The sequence below is a fragment of the Babylonia areolata genome, chromosome 2 (genome assembly GCF_041734735.1).
Source record: "Babylonia areolata isolate BAREFJ2019XMU chromosome 2, ASM4173473v1, whole genome shotgun sequence".
Taxonomy (NCBI): Eukaryota; Metazoa; Mollusca; class Gastropoda; order Neogastropoda; family Buccinidae; genus Babylonia; species Babylonia areolata.
The window spans coordinates 3,530,055-3,550,054 of record NC_134877.1 but is presented as its reverse complement, the minus strand read 5'-3'; the positions used below and the strand labels follow the sequence as shown (position 1 = coordinate 3,550,054).

General features: G+C 36.6%; 1 protein-coding gene and 1 non-coding gene across 2 annotated transcripts in view; both read left to right on the top strand.

The window, feature by feature from the left end:
* Nucleotides 1-2,034, top strand: part of LOC143278714 (sugar transporter SWEET1-like) — a 4,638-nt gene extending 2,604 nt beyond the window's left edge. Inside the window, exons 4-5 of the mRNA XM_076583297.1 lie at nucleotides 841-960; nucleotides 1,909-2,034. Coding sequence (XP_076439412.1) covers nucleotides 841-960; nucleotides 1,909-2,019 — 231 coding nt within the window. The 3' untranslated portion in view covers nucleotides 2,020-2,034. The remainder of the gene's footprint in view (nucleotides 1-840; nucleotides 961-1,908) is intronic.
* Nucleotides 2,035-5,346: 3,312 nt separating this feature from the next.
* Nucleotides 5,347-5,465, top strand: LOC143279587 (5S ribosomal RNA). The gene has a single exon (XR_013054911.1). It is a non-coding gene; the product is annotated as a 5S ribosomal RNA (ribosomal RNA).
* The last annotated feature ends 14,535 nt before the right edge of the window (nucleotides 5,466-20,000 follow it).

Genomic DNA, 20,000 nt, shown 5'->3' with positions numbered 1-20,000 from the left:
CAGGAACAGGAGTCATAATGGCTGCCGTCAAAAGAGGGCGCTAGCCAGCAGGACAAAGGGGAGGTTACCTACTTCCAGGAGGTTATCGGCCGTAGTTTCGTTTTCTCCGCATAGGCGGATAGTAGTTTGCACAGGACAGGAATGTCAGACCCCTTGCCGGAGTCGGCACTAGTTGGGTCACGGTAAGTATGTTATTTAAACGTAATTTTAGATAGAAAATTTCCTTTTCCATTGATCACCAACAGTTGTGCGTGATGTTAAAACCCGTGTACCCATTAGTTGACAGGCCAGCTGTGAATCACTCAGCTGCAGTGACTGAGTTTTAGGTAGTCCTTCAGTATTTCATCAGTTGTACATGTGCTAGGATTGTGAACACAATATATGATAATTAGTTTTGTTAGTAACGAGGCGTTGAAGTACAGTTTCTCTCTATTTCTTTGTTTTGATGGTAGGGGCTTGATGGTTCAAAAACTGTATAAATACAGGAGTAAAGGAGTAAAAAAAATACTTTAATTACACATACTTAACCGTGACCCAACTAGTGCAGACTCTGGCAGGGGTCTGACATTCCTGTCCTGTGCAAACTACTATCCGCCTATGCGGAGCAGACGAAACTACGGCCGATAACCTCCCCGAAGTAGGTAACCTCCCCTTTGTCCCGCTGGTTATCGCCATCTTTTTCCGGCAGCCATCATGACTCCTGTACCTGGAGTAAAAAAATACTTTTACAATTTTTTTAGATATAAAAAAACAAACAAACACAGAAACTGTTACTACCAATTCAGTGTGTGATGCCATTTTTTATGGGTGTGTGTTATGGATCTGTTCTCTGTTTTCCAGAAAGATGTGTGCAGAACCAAGAGTGTGGAGTCCATGTCTTTTTTGTTGGTGATATTCAACTTCTTGGCAGCCGGTTGCTGGTTTTCTTACGGAACGATCCTCAATGACATGTTTGTGGCTGTAAGCTCATTATTACTATTTTCTTCTTTTGCAGTATGTTTAGGGTTTTTTGGGTGTATGTTGTTGTGGTGTTGTTTTTTTTTTAACTCACTCAGTACGGCCAGTCCTCTCTTCTCCTCTACACAGACCCCTCGGATGTCCAGTGGGTGTCTGAATGACCCAACCTTTAGCTTCCGAGGTCAGAATTGTGGTATTCTTTGTCAACATTCACCTCTTCAGTATAAGAGCCTACCGCTTGCAATATTTTGATGATGGTAACTGGGGTGAAACGCTGTTAACGTCGTCTCTTTCGCCGTTCGTATGGAGAGAGTTAATGATTTTTAGGATAGAGGGTCATGATACAAAAATATTATCTCCAGAACAGAAATTGTCGGTAGCTAGCAGTCTGTAAATTTGAAAAACCAAAAGATAAGTTCTAGTTTGTTGAAATAAATAATTCATTGGTATTTTGTTGTAAATCTAAATAACACCCAACACGTACGTCACTATTGCTAAGTTCATGATTAATATCTGCTTGGATATTAAAATGGTAAAACAAAATTACAGTGCACTTTCAAATCATCCACACACTCTTCTGAACATACTAAACTGATGATCAATATATGTTATGTGAGCAAACAGTTCAGCTGTGTGTGTGTGTGTGTGTGTGTGTGTGTGTGTTTTCAGACTTGTTGACATGAAGTGTAAAATATCCTGAACTTTGCAGTCTACCAAATAAAGATTGAAGAATCCATGCAGCTTTGAAAATTAAAGAAATCAACGTAAACTTATTTGATTCTTTTTACCTTTAGAACTGAAAACTGTTTGCAAATTACTTTTTTGTGTGCATGAGTGAATGTGTGTGTGTGTGTGTGTGTGTGTGTATTTGTTTGCATGAGTGTTATGTACTTGATATTACCAACATACCATGGCTGGATGGCTGATTCTCCAATCACTGCTTTGTTTCAGCTTCCAAATCTCTTGGGTCTGATGTTTGGGTTTGTTCAGCTGTCGCTTTTCTGCGTCTACCCGTCATCTCGACACAAAACAAAAAGTTTGGCTTCCACGATCACAGCGTGAATATGTCATGTTCTGTCGGTGCTACCAGTCTTTTGGAACGTGATGTATTTCAGCATTTGGGTTTCTTGTTCTGAATTGTTTGCACATGTGATATGATTATATTACTTGTGTCTCCTCAAAAGCTAGTCAACTATAAATGAGTCGAATTTTGACGACTTATGAATAGGTTGTAATTTTTTTTTTTTTTTTTTTTTTTTTAAGAAGGAAAGAAATACCATCAAATAAGGCTGGACATGAAAATGTTCACAATTATCCAGAGCATTCATGTATACGTAATCACTCTGTCATGTCCTGATCTCATTTCTTTGATAGTCCTTGGTGCATCTCCAGTGCACCCATTTAAATTTCATGATTTTGTAAACTACTTCAACATATTTACTGATAAGCACTGATTTTTGTCCTGATGTACTGTGATTTTCAAAGCTATAAAATGTTTCTGGAGATAACGTCTTCTCTGTTTTTTTTGTTTACTAAATCGGAATCCTTGATATTTATGGATTATGCATCAGTCAGAACAAAAAGATATTTGCATGATCTCCATCTTTAGCCAAATGGGGAAGAATATGTTTCTCTGATTATTTAAGTCTGAGTGTATCTGGGTCATCAGATGTAAATGAGAGCAGAAACGGTGTTATTGCTTATGAGACGGTGAGCCTGCCAAAACTGTTTCTTTTCATTTTGAATTGTTTACAATTGTTTATATTTGTCAGTATTTGTAATATGGTTCTGTCACACCCTTGTTCTTCAAAATCCATCTTTGTGCAGTCTGTACTTTGTCTATTGATATTGTTTATTTTTCAGTATTAAAACAGGGTGATATTATTGAAAGTAGGTTTGAGCTGTAAATTAATTTTGTCTCTCAGATTGCTGGATATAAACATTGCAATGGTTGCTGTAAAGTCAAAATGCTTTTATAAGAATAATAATGATGATTATGGCTGATGGCAGTGATTATACTGAGATGATGAGTGAAATAACATTAGTGGTTATATGATAGTGTTATTGCAGTATGTGTGTTTGCTTGACAACCATACTTTCCAGATGACAAGTTAAGTCATTTCACCATCAGCTGTTGTGTTTTTTGTCACAGAGAATATCCCTGTATGTTTTGCGGTCTCAGTATTTTAGAGAATACGTACAGAGTAGGATAAGGATGGACTAATAATTTGTGCATACTCTGTATTAGATGGTGTGTAAAAATACATATCAAAATAGGTTCTACGCATTTGGCTAATATGTTTTGCATGCCTAATGGCAACAAACTAGTTTTGATTTACGCACATTATTTTGACAGAATGTTAGATTTTTTTTTAAAAAGAAGAATTTTTACTCATAGCAGAACACTAAATACTTCATGATGAGACCCTTTTTGATCAACGCAGCTCCAGAATTGTGCAGCATTCTTAGTTTGTATTCATCAGAGGGGCTTCCTTATACTGATTCAGATTAGTGGAGTAGGTAACGCGTCCGCCTCGGAAGCGAGAGAATCTGAGCGCGCTGGTTCGAATCACGGCTTAACCGCCGATAATTTCTCCCCCTCCATTAGACATTGAGTGGTGGTCTGGACGCTAGTCATTCGGATGAGACAATAAACCGAGGTCCCGTGTGCAGCATGCACTTTGCGCATGTAAAAGAACCCACGACAACAAAAGGATTGTTCCTGGCAAAATTCTGTAGAAAAATCCACTTCGATAGGAAAAACAAATAAAACTACATGCAGGAAAAAAAATACAAAAAAATGGGTGGCGCTGTAGTGTAGCGACGCGCTGTCCCTGGGGAGAGCAGCCCGAGTTTCACAAAGAGAAATATGTTTGTGATAAAAAGAAATACAAATACAAATTTTAATGTTTACCTTTGGAATTTCATAATGACATGAATGAGAAGAGTCCTTACCATTATAACAGTAATTATGTCCTTTTTTTTTTTAATCTCTTTTTTTTTTTTTTAATGGAATGGAGCAGTTTACTCAAAGCTTAACATGTTTAGAACAAAGACTGCAATATTTTGTAACCAAAGATTTGGAGACAAAATGGGTTGGTTTTTTTTAAAATCAGATGACCAAAACGTCTTGCCTTTTTATATCCTCTTCCTTTTTATGTTCTGTTTGTTTTTATGACATGGCATTAATCTTTATGTTGTTTGCAATCTCTTTTGACTCTATTTTCTGAGTCCTCTGAAATTATTTCTTGTCATTCCTCATACCTTTTTTTTTTTTTTTTAAATCTGTCCATTGCTTGATAGAAAAGATTCTTTCACCTCACATCTTCTTCACATTCCCCTGCCTGTTATGATTTTTTTTTTTTTTTTTTTTAAACACAATTCTTGCTATTTTTTCACTGATTGTTATATCATGGGTCACGGAATGATCAAATGTGTGGCTGTACTAACAGTTTCTGAGAACAATTTGATTAGATAATGAACTAAGACATTATATGGTTAAGTACTTATCTGGATGGAACTGAAGCGCATAAAACAACTTTTTATTTTACCTTGTGGCAGACAAAAGAAAAAAAAAAAGATTGATCTGTAATATGAATATCGTCTTTCTATTTGACTTACATATAACTGTTATTGTAGGATTTTTGAGCTGTTGTTTCATATTTGATAAATTAGGGTAAGTGCTTTTATTTTAATTTTATTTATTTATTTTTCTTCTGCTTGTATTTTTTTTTTAATGTTTCACAATCTGAAGTTAGTTATTGATTGCTGTCAGAAATGCTTTTTTCTTTCTTTCTGCTGATCTGTGTCATGTTTCAGTCTCACATTTCCAGACTGATTTTTTTTTTTTTTTTTTTTTTTTTTTTGTAAGTTCTTTGCATTGACAGTGATATTGTTCTCACTGTTTCAAAAGTTGGTGCTTTTTTTTATTTGTTTGTTTTTTTCTGTTTTTTTCTGGGGTGCTGGGGTGGGGGCACAGTTCCTGTCATTTGCAATAATGGATATATAGATATATATGCTGTGTTATGTGATCTCTTGCTATTTATTTTCCAGAAAATGTCAAAATGTTGATACTTTTTCTCTGTGCCCATTCCCTTTCTGTACAGCACAGTCATCACACTTTGGTACGTGTATGTGGTTTGTGTATGTAGCACTATTCTATTTTTATTTCAACACATTTCCGTGGAGTTGCTGCTCCTGGACCAAGGAATGTTTTACTCCCAAAGTCAACCCCTACAGATTGTGTTGCATAAAAATCCTTGCTGTGCCATAATTTCAAACAATTTTTTTTTTACAAACACTGCATTTAAAAGAAGTTCAGGGAACAGTTTTCCCCCCTGAAAGTCTTCCATGGCTGAGCCAAATCCTTTGCCTGATGTCTACAGCAACGCCAACGGCCATACCATGTTGAAAACACCGGTTCTCGTCCGATCACCGAAGTTAAGCAACGTCGAGCCCGGTTAGTACTTGGATCGGTGACCGCCTGGGAACACCGGGTGCTGTTGGCATTCCTTTCTCAAGGCTTGACTAAGCGCGTTGGGTTACGCTGCTGGTCAGGCATCTGCTTGGCAGATGTGGTGTAGCGTATATGGATTTGTCCGAACGCAGTGACGCCTCCTTGAGCTACTGAAACTACAGCAACAGCCAAAACCGAAATCATAGTCATTGACCAGAAATTAGTTCGTGTGGTCAGTTCACAGGTTGAATTTTGTGAAACCGACAATCTGTCAGCCATGGTCAGAAATGTGTTAACTCTCTCCATACGAACGGCGAAAGAGACAACGTTAACAGCATTTCACCCCAATTACCACCATCAAAATATTGCAAGCGGAAGGCTCTTATACTGAAGAGGTGAATGTTGACAAAGAATACCACAGTTCTGACGACGGAAGCTAAAGGTTGGGTCATTCAGACACCCACTGGACATCCATGGGGTCTGTGTAGAGGAGAAGAGAGGACTGGCCGTACTGAGTGAGTTAAGGTTAAGATAAGAGGGCGTGCAATGCATTAGGAATGAGTTTTTACACAGTGTGTGTTTTTTTAATGGTTTTACAATTTTTACAACAAAGTGCAGCTTTTCAGGCGTGTCGATGTATTTCTTCCTGATCACTCTTTACTTCAAAATAGTGACTGCACTTCACACTCTTGCCAGACCAGTTTCATTTTACCCAGGGATCAGCAGTGGAGGGGTGACGGGCGCAATAGTCGAGTGGTTAAAGCGTTGGACTGTCAATCTGAGGGTCTCGGGTTCGAATCACGGTGACGGCGCCTGGTGGGTAAAGGGCGGAGATTTTTACGATCTCCCAGGTCAACATATGTGCAGACCTGCTAGTGCCTGAACCCCCTTCGTGTGTATATGCAAGCATAAGATCAAATACGCACGTTAAAAATCCTGTAATCCATGTCAGCGTTCAGTGGGTTATGGAAACAAGAACATACCCAGCATGCACACCCCCGAAAACGGAGTATGGCTGCCTACATGGCGGGGTAAAAACGGTCACACACGTAAAAGCCCACTCGTGTGCATACGAGTGAACGCAGAAGAAGAAGAAGAAGCAGTGGAGGGGTTAAACCAACAGAATAATTGGCACAGTGACTGTGGTGAGAGGAAAGACAGAAAAAGAAAAAAAAAAAAAAAAGAAAAAAGAAATACAGTATTGTAAGGTTCACAGAACTTTTGGACAAAGAGAACAGATTGATTGGGTGGTTGTTGTTTGGTTTTTTTTTATTTGGTGTATTTTCTTATTTTATTGTTTGGTCTTTTTCAGTGTAAATTGTCTCCTGAAGATATTAGTCCTGTGAAAACATCACCTACGTCCACCCCTTCCCTTCCTTTTTTTTTTTTTTTTTTTTTTTTTTTTTTTAATATATATATGCTGCTGTTGCTTTCAAGAAGACCTACACGAATGCATTTTGGACTTATTGTATCTATTCTAGTAAAAACGTGGGCAGCAGAAAACTTTGCTTTCTTATTTTCTTCTTTTTTTTTTCTTTTTTTTAAATTGACTGCAAGTTGTTTTATTCTGTGTGCATATAATAGTGCAATATGATTAAACACAAGTCAGATTTGATGAACAGAAAGATAGCAACATTAAAAGTAAAATATGACATGGAATGATGATGCCTGTAACATTACTTTTTGCTTGAATTTGAAAGCACCTGCCTTGTGACAGTAAATGATATCAATATCTCAGATCAGGTCTCTTTATATATATATATATATTCATTCCTATAAAAATTTTTTCAAATTCATTTCCATTGCAGGAGACTGGTCTTAGTATTTCTGAAGTCAATTTAAGTAATCACTTTACCTTTGCCGATTTAATGGGAAGCCTCTGCCAAATGATCCTGTGAAATTCCCCCCCCCCCCTTTTTTTTTTTTTCGCTTGACTGCTCTTGGTCTTCCATAGAATATCCAGTTAACTATTCCTTATTAATGAGTATTTTAGTCCTCATTTCTGCCCACAATTTTATCATGGGCACCTTTTTGAAGAGAGATTTCCTTTTGGATGGATTTCTTCTATCCGACATATTTTACCTCTTTTTCTCTCCTTGGTGCACTTTCACCTTGTTGTTCATGTGTGCTTATTTTTGTCTGTTTGAATGTGGATGCATAGCCTGTTTCTTTTATGCGGTGACAAATGTTTGATCTTATCCATGTTCAGTTTTGTGTGTTTGTGTCTAAAACTTGAATTGCAGAGTTATACATTTTCAGTAACGTAGTGCAACACATTGCCACGCAACACAACGCAACACAATGCAGTACAACACAACACACACACACACACACACACACACACACACACAAACTCATACAGTTACATTGATACATACATATCAAACTGTGTTAGGTATATTTCATAAATTGTTTTCCATCATCCTAAGATCCAGTAAAAAAATATATTAAAGATTGTCCTATATTTTCTTCCATTGTAGAAATAATAGAAGAATATCTGGTGAGGTTTCTTTTGTGTGCTTTTTTTTTTCTTTAAATAATCAGATGAAGTATTTCACCAATCCAGAATCTATGGTTTTATGTGTCTCTGTCAGATGAAATGGACAATCAGGTATCCCACTCTGAGATTTTATTCCAGCTCAGTTCTAGTTTACTCAGGGTGGAGGACAACCATATGTATTTCACAATGCGTGAAGGCGTCTGCCTAGTTCGTGTTCCTTAATTTCACAAGGGGAGTGATGGATGAGCAGAGCGAATACGCAAGGACTGAATTTTTGTCCAGATTGTTACATCTGCTTGCATGCGTGCGTGTTACATGTATATTGCATGTTGTGTGTGCATGTAAGAAGAAGGAGGGAGCAGTGCACACCGACAAGAATATTTTCTTGAAGAATGTTGCCAGATTTGCTTTTGTTAGTATTCATATGGATGAAACTGATCAGACCTTGCCTATTTAAGGCCCTGCAAAAGTGTATCGTTAATTCTTGTTCAGCTGTGGTACTGGAAAACATCCAGTAAAAAAAAAAATTATAAAAAAAAGGATATATATAGATATATATATTTATATATTATATGATAATCACCAAAGACATCTGAAGCTATATGATCCAGATGCAAGTTGTTGTGGGTTTTTTGAGGTAATGTCTGCAACTTCCAAAATCCAAAAACCAAACTAGAGCACCAAGGATAGGCACTATATAAGTATCCATATCATCATTATCAGGGAATATTAATTGACCTCAACTTTGTAGCAACATTTTTTTTTTTAGCAAATTCATAGAATGTTTAAATCAGAGTGACCCAAAGTCTTTAAATTTAGGACACCCATTTGATTGGTTCTTTATTTAGTTGCTATGATTATTTGCTTGTTGGTGGTGGGGTTTTGTTTTGCATGTTGGGGTGGGGGTGTGTGTGTGCGTGCGTGTTTGTGAGACAAACGGAGTGTTCTGGTTGTCAGTTTGATATTCCATGTCGATGAAAGATAAATCACTTTATGCAAAAACATTTTATTGTGTGTGTCCTAGTATTATGATTGATGCCTTTAAAAAAAAAAAAAAAAAAAAAAATTCTAAATGCGCATTTTGTAAATATCATGACATGTTTTGTTGTGTTTGAGAAAAGAAACGAAAATAGTGAGTATGTTGGCATGTAGATAACACCACTGGCTCTCTTGAGCTGAATGAGATTAACTTCAAAATAAGCTTCTTCTTTTCTTTTTTTTTCTTTTTTTTTTTTTTTTAATATCAGATTTGTTTTAAGACAGTTCTTTGTCTGACAAGTGGGGTGGTGAATTCAAACTCTTTCTCCCTCTTCTTTCTCTTACTGTCTCACGCAGTGTCTTTCCTCTGTATTTTTCTGTCTGTCTCTCATACCTACCCACCTCCCAAATGTGTTTAATAATAAAGATGCATATGAACAAGAAGTTTTTAATTGAAAAAAAAAAAAGGCAGGTTGTTTATATGCCTCCATACTACTGTTCTTCAATCAAAACTTGGCTTTGGTAAAGGATGATTTGTATTTTGTCTTTTCTGTGGCTCTTTGCCCTGTCTCAGTGTTGCTGGGTTGGGTTGTCGTGACTGCACCGAGTGCCTGATTCTATGTGAATTCATTTTTTAACATTTCTCCAGATATTAATGGCAGAATATTTGGGTGTCCTATGCCTGTGAACAAGTGCTATCTGCAATTATGTTGTTGATATTGTAGAACAAAGTATTGTTTGTATTCAAGGCATCGAAGCTGTCTTTTTTTTTTTTCTTTTGCTATTGGTTTTACGCATATATACACATATATTTGCTTATTCTTTTCCACAGCTTTAAATTGTTTTGTAGTTTTTGTTCATGTTTTGTGTATGTAGAAAGCCCTGTTTGTGTATTGTTAGTTGGGGCGAGGAATGGCACGGCGCATTCCTGTTCTTCTCTGCTTCCCTCATCAAATAACCCTTGTCTGTGAGAAAACCAACACACACATTCTCTTTTTCTTTCTTTTTTTTTTTTTTTTTTCTCAAGGCCTGACTAAGCGCGTTGGGTTACGCTGCTGGTCGGGCATCTGCTTGGCAGATGTGGTGTAGCGTATATGGATTTGTCCGAACGCAGTGACGCCTCCTTGAGCTACTGAAAACTGAAACTGAAAACTTTTCCAGTCTATACTTGAATCCTTTTGTTTCTTTCCCTCTTCTTTTCTAATGTGGTCTGTTTTTCTTACCACATCTGCTACTCTTGCTTTTCTATTTGTTTTTTCATTTCCAGTCCGTTGGACCATTAACATTTTTTTTCTCCCCCATCTAAAAAACATGCAAGTAAACAAAAGAAGGCCATGAACATGTTGAAACAGGTATTGTTCCGTTTATGGTTTTTTTTGAATGGCATGTGACTCATTTGTATTTTGAGACTGGTATGCGAATGCCAGGTGGATCTACATAAGGCTTCTGTCATAAGTGTTTGTGTGCTAGTGTTATGGTTCCCTTTTTTTTTATTTTCTTCAAGGGACTGAATGCTGTTATCTTTGTTTACTTTTTGTTTGAATAATTATACACATCCTGTGCTATAAACATGATCAATGTGAGGATTTCCTTTCTAGTCAATGCATGGATTTCCTGCCTTGCCCACTATTGAATTTAGTTTCTAATCGTACCAAAACAAAAAAAGGAAAGCAAATTAACATTTTAAAAAAATCACTTTGTTATTGGTAAACATGACTGATTTGTCTGAATTCCTGGTCTTCATTTGAATTTGGTTTTTTTTTTTTTTCAGTCTCTGTTTTGAAAAGATTATTTTCTATTTGTATTATATGTAGCCGTGTACCCCGAGTGGTATATAAGGGGATGGTACAAAAGAACTTAACTAATGATGATTTACTGTACTAAAGGAGAGAGAAGAATTCCCGCGCACAGGCCAGGAACATATAGAGGCCAGTCACAAATGGTTTTTTCTATTGTTTTATTTACATATAAAATAAGAAAATCATTTTGAAGGTAGTGGAATGGGATGCTTTGTTTAGTGGTACATGTTTTAAAATCATATTGTCATTTCACACTCACGACATTCAATCTTTTTTTTTTTTTTTTTTGCTCATTTTTGTTTGGAGTATGGTGCTGGGTTTGACCAATGTCAATTTTCAATCGACCTTCGTTTTTCATGCAGTTATTTTTACCTTTTATTGAGTTTGACCATGTTATACAAAATGAAAACGGGATCACTTTGTGTTTCTGTGCTTGATCAATATTCCAACTGATGACATCATTCTGTCACTAAAGTCTTTTCATATTGTGTGCAATCCTGAGAGGAGTTAGGTCTTTTCATATTGTGTGCAATCCTGAGTGGAGTTCTATTCATATGTGAAAACAGTCATTTTGTGATTGATAAACATTGTGGGGTTTTTTATGTCTTTTTTTTTTCTCTGACACTTGTCCATCAAAAACATCAATGGTGTGATATATTGTTATTCTTAGTACAATATTGTAATTTGCCTTGAAACTTGAACTTGATATGAGATTTTTAGAGTGGTTTAAGAAAAAAAATAATTTGACCACAGTATGAGCTGAGTGATATTGGTGAAATTGATACAGTTTTGAACTAGCAGTGGTGGGTAAAATTCACCTCAGAACAAGTACCTATACAAAAAACCTGTGAACATTTACTTCGAAAGCAAAAAACAAAAACAACAAATTTTACACTGTCAAGTTTTTGAGTAATTGGAGAATTGTCATCCCCATTATGAATGGAATATCTTGGTTCAGACAATGACAGCAGTTCTGTTGAGAGTTGGCAAAAAAGGGAAAAAAACTTTCACTCCATAGGTTGGTATCTAGGAAACCATGGATACCTGATCTAGACATGTTTTTGGAAGATAAAATAAAACCTTCCTGGACTGTAAGCAACAAAAGATAAAGACAAAATCTTCTTTGATAATAATAATATGCACACACTTTGTGAAGATCTGTTCTTGATCCCAAATATATTACAGAAACTTTCCATGGAAAAATGGAGGACATAATTGACAAAGTAGAAAAAAAAATAATTTCAGTTCCTTCTGTTCAGACGTAACACTCATGTACATTATATTGTTCCAAATGTCTAAAATATTATATATACTCTGAAAATTATATATTTTGTGTATTGATATACAAGCAAATAATTACCTGTTAAAAAAAAAAAGATTCTATATATTTTATACTGTATATCAATTTGTCACCAGTGGTGAATAGAACAAGCTGTATTTTTTGTCAAAATGAGATGTAATGAATGTTTGGTGGGGAGACTTGTAGATATTAAATTCACTGCAGTTTTTTTTTTTTTTTTTTTTTTTTCTTCTTCTTCGCTTTGTGTCATCCAGTCTTTTGGAGAGAAATACTGTAGGCATGATTTAACATCTTTTGTTTGTGTTTTCACAGTTAGTGTAATTATTGACAATAAATGCAAGATATCCTGATGGAGTATTGCAATGCTTCTTATATATATATATATATATATATATATATATATATACAGAGCGAGAGAGAGGTGTGTGTGTGTGTGTGAAGTCGAGAGAGACAGTGAAGGTGCAAAGAGAGTACTTCACACACACACACACACACACACACACACACACACACACACACACACACAGAGGGAGAGAAAAGGGGAAAGAAAGAATCTGACAACAAAGATAATACTGACGTCCATATTTTCCACATCTGTTTATTCAGTCTCGCATCAGGATTCACATACACAAAGACTATGACTTTATTTTATCCACCAGTTAATCTGGACTGAGACAGCAATAAAGCCTAAATGTTGGGGTTTTCATAGACTATGACTTTATTTTATCCACCAGTTAATCTGGACTGAGACAGCAATAAAGCCTAAATGTTGGGGTTTTCATAGACTATGACTTTATTTTATCCACCAGTTAATCTTGACTGAGACAGCATTAAACCTAAATGTTGGGGTTTTCAATTGACTTATGACTTATTTTATCCACCAGTTAATCTGGACTGAGACAGCAATAAAACCTAAATGTTGGGTTTTCATAGACTATGACTTTATTTTATCCACCAGTTTAATCTTGACTGAGACAGCATGAAGCCTAAATGTTGGGGGTTTTCATAGGACTATGACTTTATTTTATCCACCAGTTAATCTGGACTGAGACAGCAATGAAGCCTAAATGTTGGGGTTTTCATAGACTATGACTTTTAATTTTATCCACCAGTTAATCTTGACTGAGACAGCAATAAAACCTAAATGTTGGGGTTTTCATAGACTATGACTTTATTTTATCCACCAGTTAATCTGGACTGAGACAGCAATAAAGCCTAAATGTTGGGGTTTTCATAGACTATGACTTTATTTTACCCACCAGTTAATCTTGACTAAGACAGCAATAAAGCCTAAATGTTGGGGTTTTGTTGTTGTTGTTATTGTTCTCACTGATTACTCTTAACTCTTTCCATACGAATGGCGAAAGAGACGACGTTAACAGCGTTTCACCCCAATTACCATCATCAAAATATTGCAAGCGGAAGGCTCTTATACTGAAGAGGTGAATGTTGACAAAGAATACCACAATTGTGACGACGGAAGCTAAAGGTTGGGTCATTCAGACACCCACTGGACATCCAAGGGGTCTGTGTAGAGGAGAAGAGAGGACTGGCCGTACTGAGTGAGTTAAGAGAAGACATAGCTTACAGATCATGATGTCAGTCACCAATCTGTATTGGGAGACCTCTTTCTCTTGGGACTGCATTGCTTTGGTGAGCAGAATCAACGATATCACCAAACAGTACGCCACAAATAGTGACTGCACCTCAAACTCATGCCACACTGCTCTCATTTCACCGGCAGTCAAGGGGTTAAAACTTGTATTTCTGTTCAAAAGCCTTTCTTGGGTATCAAAGGGTTAAAAAAAATTTATTTCTGTTCCAAAAGTCTTTCTTGGGTATCAAACCCGTTTCAGTTCTCTTTTCAAGCGTTTCACATAGTTTCAGCATAAATATTTCGCCATGTTGACACATTCATCAGTCACTACGCTATGTTAACTACTACTTTCCACCTGTCCCTCCCTCACTCATCCCCAAGAATTTTGAAAAAATAGCTTCGTTTCCCCGTCCCCCACCCCTCCCAAAATGACAGCTGGATTTCCAAGATGTAAACATTACAAATACATATATAGATATGGGTTCATATACACACCCGTTCATGACATAAAAAGCAAACTGTCCTTCACCAATTTTTCACTGACCCATAACCCCCCATATGTTCAAGATCATTTGCTCACCATTACCACCACCACAAACTGAAACATTAATATAAGAACCAATCGACCAAAGAATCAAAATTCCTTTTCAACTTGTTTCAATGTTTTTTGGTGTGCGCATTTTTCAGCATAATTTGTTTATTTGCATAAGTACAATGTATATCAAGGTGAAAAATTACTGGATTTTTTTTTTTTTTTTAAACAAAAAAGATTAATGAATAAAAACTTCTTGGTTTTTTAATCAAGCTTATAAACAATTGATTTCAGTCTGCAATCTGAGTTGTCATCTGATTCAACTGAGTCAGGCTCGAATGTTGTTGGTAATGGTCATTTACAACACTATCAAGTAGCTCAATTAGATTAGATGATAATAGTTATTTTAAACTGCACATGCTGCATAAATTGTATGGGCACTTAAAACAATACAAGAAATGACTGGTATGGAAAAAAAAAAAAAACAATGTTGTATTTGTAATATATCATTTCTCAACTGCAGCAAGTTAATATTTCCTAAAATATTACAAAAAAAAAAAAAAATGAAAGGCAGGATTGAATTATATATAGACTCTACAATTTCGCTACAACACTAACAACTAAAATATGTGCAAGTTACAATATCTATTTGTGATTGATAAATGACCAATATAAATTTGATTAATAAAAGAAAAATAAAAATGACAAATAAGTAAGCAATAAGCAAAATTGCCAACTAGTAATTAAACAAATAAATCAATGAATAGTTAAAATAAATAAACAAATGACATTTGTCTTCATCCAATTTAATAAAAGAGGACGCACATAATCGCATTATTCAAAATGTCCCCCCCCACCTTCAAATTTTTATGTCAACACAAAGCATAACACGCCAAAAACACAACAGCAGCGATATAACACAACCTTCACTCTCAGCAGTCTTAAGATATGATTCCAATAACCAGTGGATATTTACATGCATACATTTTGGAGCAGATCTGATTGGATTTTCATCGACTTTATATACATTTTGTGGAATGTACGTTTCTCATGCGCATCCATGCAGCTAACAGATGCTTCTCGTGTATTCGTGTGCAACTGATGGAATGTATATTTCTAATTACATGTTCAACCCACTTATCATACACCAGTCCACAACAGTTTCTAATCACAGTAAACTGCTTCCTTTCACAAAATACTAAAAGCTACACAGCCATAAAACTATACTAAACTGCTTCATTTCAAATAATGATATGATGACAGTTTTTAAGCACAGCGGACCGTTCACCTTCTCTACAGGCAAATTCAGCTAAAAAGCATCAAAGCTACACACAGGTTTAATAACGTACACACACACACACATGCATGCACACAACATGCAAACACATGTAAGAATGCATCATTGCACATCTGCATGCATGTACATTCTCACATCAGCAAGCATGCATACACACACACACACACATGTACTCATGCATTAACGCTAACAAAAAGACAAACACATGCACACTGGTGAATAGTTCAGTGCATTGCAAGGCATTTGGCATAACTCAATCAATCTGGTGCTAAGATATGAACAAGAACACCTCATATCACAACCGGCAATGGTACTGCCTTTGTCAGTTTCACACATCAAAGTGCAAGAGGACGGATAGTGTAAAACAACTATTACGCGCAAATGGATGATTAAAATTTGAACATGTTATCACTGGACAAAAGACACAGAAAATCAGAACACTGTCACTTTGACTCAGCACTTCCTGAATGATAATCAACCCATCTTTCAGAATGGAATTGTAGTGGCAAGTTTCTGCACGAGTACTTTGGTGTGAGAGAAAGGAAGTTGCTTGAAAAAGCTGAACAATTTCAAATTACACACAGTGACAAAGCTTAAAAGGTGAAAAATCTGATTTGCAAGCTAGTGTGAGTGTGTATGTGAGCGAGAGAGAAAGAGAGGGAGAGAGTGTGTGACGCATGCATGCATGCGTGTGTGTATGCGCATGCATGAGAGTATGTCTGTGTGAGTGTGTGTGTATGCATGTGTGTGCGTAGTGTGTGTGTGTGTCTTCATGTGAATTCATTTCTTATCTAAAAGAATTACTGATCAATAACAAATAACCAAACATCAAAGGAAGAGAAATGAAAGATGGAGGTGAAAAAAACGGGGAAAATATCTTTCATGTTTCCAATATATTTTATAACTGTTCAAAACACATCAGTGCAAGCTGTAATTCCACCAGCACAAACAGAATAAACCAAGGACCACATCCATGGCTGATTTCACTTTACCTGCATTAAAAACAACAACAACAAAAGAAGTGACCAATAAAACTGACAAGACAAACAGTCTTCAAAAATGACACGATCAAAGGACCAGTAGTACAGGAATAAAACCAATACATAAAGCAATAAGCTTCCCTCTCACACCCCCTCCCCTCACCACAATGACTAGAAATTTGAATCTGTATAATCCCACACACACACACACAAACAGAAAAAAAAAAATTGTTACTACGTTTTCAAAGGAGTAAAATGAATGACACCAACTGTTCATACTGACTTATTTGCCTTGATGCACATTTCAAACTAAAGAACCGTTTTCAGAAGAAAAAAAAAAAAAGGCTGCCGGAAAAAGAGGGTGCTAGCGGAGATTAGAAAAGAGAGATAAACCACTTGCAGAAATTGCTGAAGCCAGGCAGCCTGCGCCGCGACACGCATTCATTATTCATGAGCTGCCTTTGCCCCGCCCAAACGAAAGGAAAGCGTCAGTCGAACGCAGTCTCCTGAGTGATTTTATAATTTGGATTACACCTTTTTTCCCTTTTCTGTTTGCTTCATCCCACGCAGATGTCAAACTCAATTTTGTTGTGAATAACATTCCTAAATATTTATATGTATTGGTTACTTTTATTTCCCTATCACCACAGCACCATTTTTCACGAGTCAAAAGATGACCTCCATTGCGGAAAACTATAATATTGGTCTTATCGAGATTCACTGTTTGTTGTAGTCTGTCTGTTTCTTGCTTAAGGGCATTTAATTGATTTTGTAACCCTATGGGTGTGTCAGACAAGAGAACAACATCATCAGCAAATAGCATTAAGAGCAAATCTGTTGCGCCAGGTATCATTTGTATTCCATGTCTCCCCTTCTTTGATAACTCCACTGCCAATTCACCGATGAAAAAGGAAAACAGCTGTGTGCTTGGCATACAACCTTGTTTAACCCCTCTTGGACACTGAAAAAAGTCTGAATAAATACCTTTGTCACGAACACATACAAGTACAGAATCGTAGATGCTTTTAACAGCCACGTAAAACTCCCGAGAGACAGAGACAGAGACAGAGACTTAGAGAGAGAGATAGAGCACAATACAACGGTCTGCTCGGGCAACATGAAGCATTCGTATATATATGAATTATATATATGATTATGTACATATAGATAGATTTAGATTTACATACTGATAGATCTATATGAAATTATGTATATATATGTATTCATGTATGTATGTATAGACAGATGTTAGAAGAGAGACAGAGCTGAATATGTGTTTTATGTTTTGATATATATATATATATATATATATTTTTTTTTTTTTTTTAAAGAAATGGTGATGTAAACCAGAAAGTGTAAGAAAAAGTAGCGTTACGAAAACGCAGTTCAATAATTTATAACTGTCTCTCTCATGTGCAACATTGCGCTGGGAGAGGGGGGGGGGGGAGTTGGTGGTGGGGGGAGCTGCTTTATTTTCTTTTTATATTATCTATATTCAAGCAGATGCAAACGTGCTAAAAACCAAAGCAAAAATGAATCGGTTTTCATTGTATACAGCGAATCTTACTACATGTGGGAAATTCCAGGCGTAACTTAACTTTCGCTTTACTGCAGCTGAACCGTCAGAACCGACCAGTTTCCTTCGGGTGGGGAAGGAGAGGGTGATTTACCCCCACCCTTCCGCACTGCGTGTGTGCCCCAAAACGGCTTCAGCACTGTTATAGACAGTAAGAAGGGGCCTGCCGCGAGTGGTTTATCTCTCTTTTCTAATCTCCGGTGCTAGCCAGCGGGACAAAGGGGAGGTTACCTACTTCCGGGAGGTTATCGGCCGTAGTTTCATTTTCTCCGCACAGGCGGATAGTAGTTTGCACAGGACAGGAATGTCAGACCCCTGCCGGAGTCTGCACTAGTTGGGTCACGGGTTAAGTATGTTATTTAAACGTAATTTTAGATAGAAAATTTCCTTTGAAAAGCAAAGTAAACAAGTGCAGCTGCACGTACAGAGGAGAAAGTTTACAATCGTCTACTTCTCCTCCCCACTAAAACACCCACCCCAAACCCATACAAAAAGAAATATTTTGTAGTAAGTCTTACTGAAACAAGTATCGACAGCTTCAGTCATTAAATGAGATGAAAAAGAACGGAAAGAAATACTAAACACAGAGGGGTTTTTTTTTCAGTCCAAGTAATAATGTTTCAAGTATTTACCAATATTTTCATGACAAACTATGTACGTATGACTGAGATATAAAATATCTAAGCAAGCAATAAACCTTGCATCTGGATTCTCATGAAAAAATCATATATCCCTATGAATGAGTTCAAACAAGGATTGGAATGTAAATTATGTGGTCTACTTAAAAAAAAAAAAAAATAATCGGCAGGCACAAAGTATCGATTGTGTATAATATCTGGCATTAAGTTACTGTATGCTAGCTCTAACCCAAGGAATGCTTTTTCAATCATTCATTCTTCTCACATTAAAATGAGCTATTGGGTGTGTATAGGGGGGGCAAGGGACTGTGAGTTAGTGTAGGTGCAGGTGTGTAAATGTGTGTGTGTGTGTGTGTGTGTGTGTGTGTGTATAAAAGTGACACTTTTCAGGCCAGTCACAGCAGTACTCGTCTGTTGTAAATTCATCACCAAGCCGGGGAAAGCATCAGTGGTTTTCAAATATATGGAAATTTTCAACACATCTAACTCACACCCATATTTTTTTTCATGCAGTCATCAACAAAGTCTGATGGTAAATCTGTATTTTACTGGTCTACGTATACTTTATTCTAAAACCAAGAAGTAGGAAAAGCTGAACAATTGGTAACAGCCCTCATTTTTTTTCCGTTTGTCATGCAGGTGATAAACTCACCATGCAAATGACAACAACAACAAAAAATTGTTTGATTGAGACTTCAAGCAAAAAGGTTTGATTATACTGTTTCCCTGACCATCATTTCGATTCAGAGCAAAAAGGGAAGGTGTTTTTTTTTTTTTTAAAGGCACAATAATAAGTTATAACCCCCAAAAACTTTCCTTTGTTTGGGTGCATAAAGTAAAATCAACACACACTCTACCACACTTCAGTCTCATCTCCCCCCACCCCCCTATCTCCCTCAACCCTCCCATCCACCCTCATCCTCAACAAAATATTCAAGTTGTATCACACACAAATTCTCAACGGTTCATGACGGAAAATATCCCACACAAGCCCAGTATATCGTATGAGGAAAATAAAGGAAGCATCCTCAACTGAGCATGTGATCGGTGTTCCAGTCGCTGGAAGCTGCCACCTGAAGAAGCCAATAGCATTTTCTTTTCCAACAATAAACTCCCTCAACAGTGAACTCATCAGTTTGCAGATACCAAAACTACAGCAGACACATTTGTTAAAAAAAAAAAACAAAAAAACAAAAAAAATACAAACAATGTCCTTCAAAGAAAAAGAAAGTATATATAATAAAATAAAAGTGATGTGATTCAGTATCTGCATACATTCTCTTAGACAGTACATTTGATTTCACTCAGTGCCTGTGTGCACCATATCATCAAGCCATAGAACGTCACTTTTCAGGATGTTACCTGCCCTTACAGGTGGCATCTAGCATTT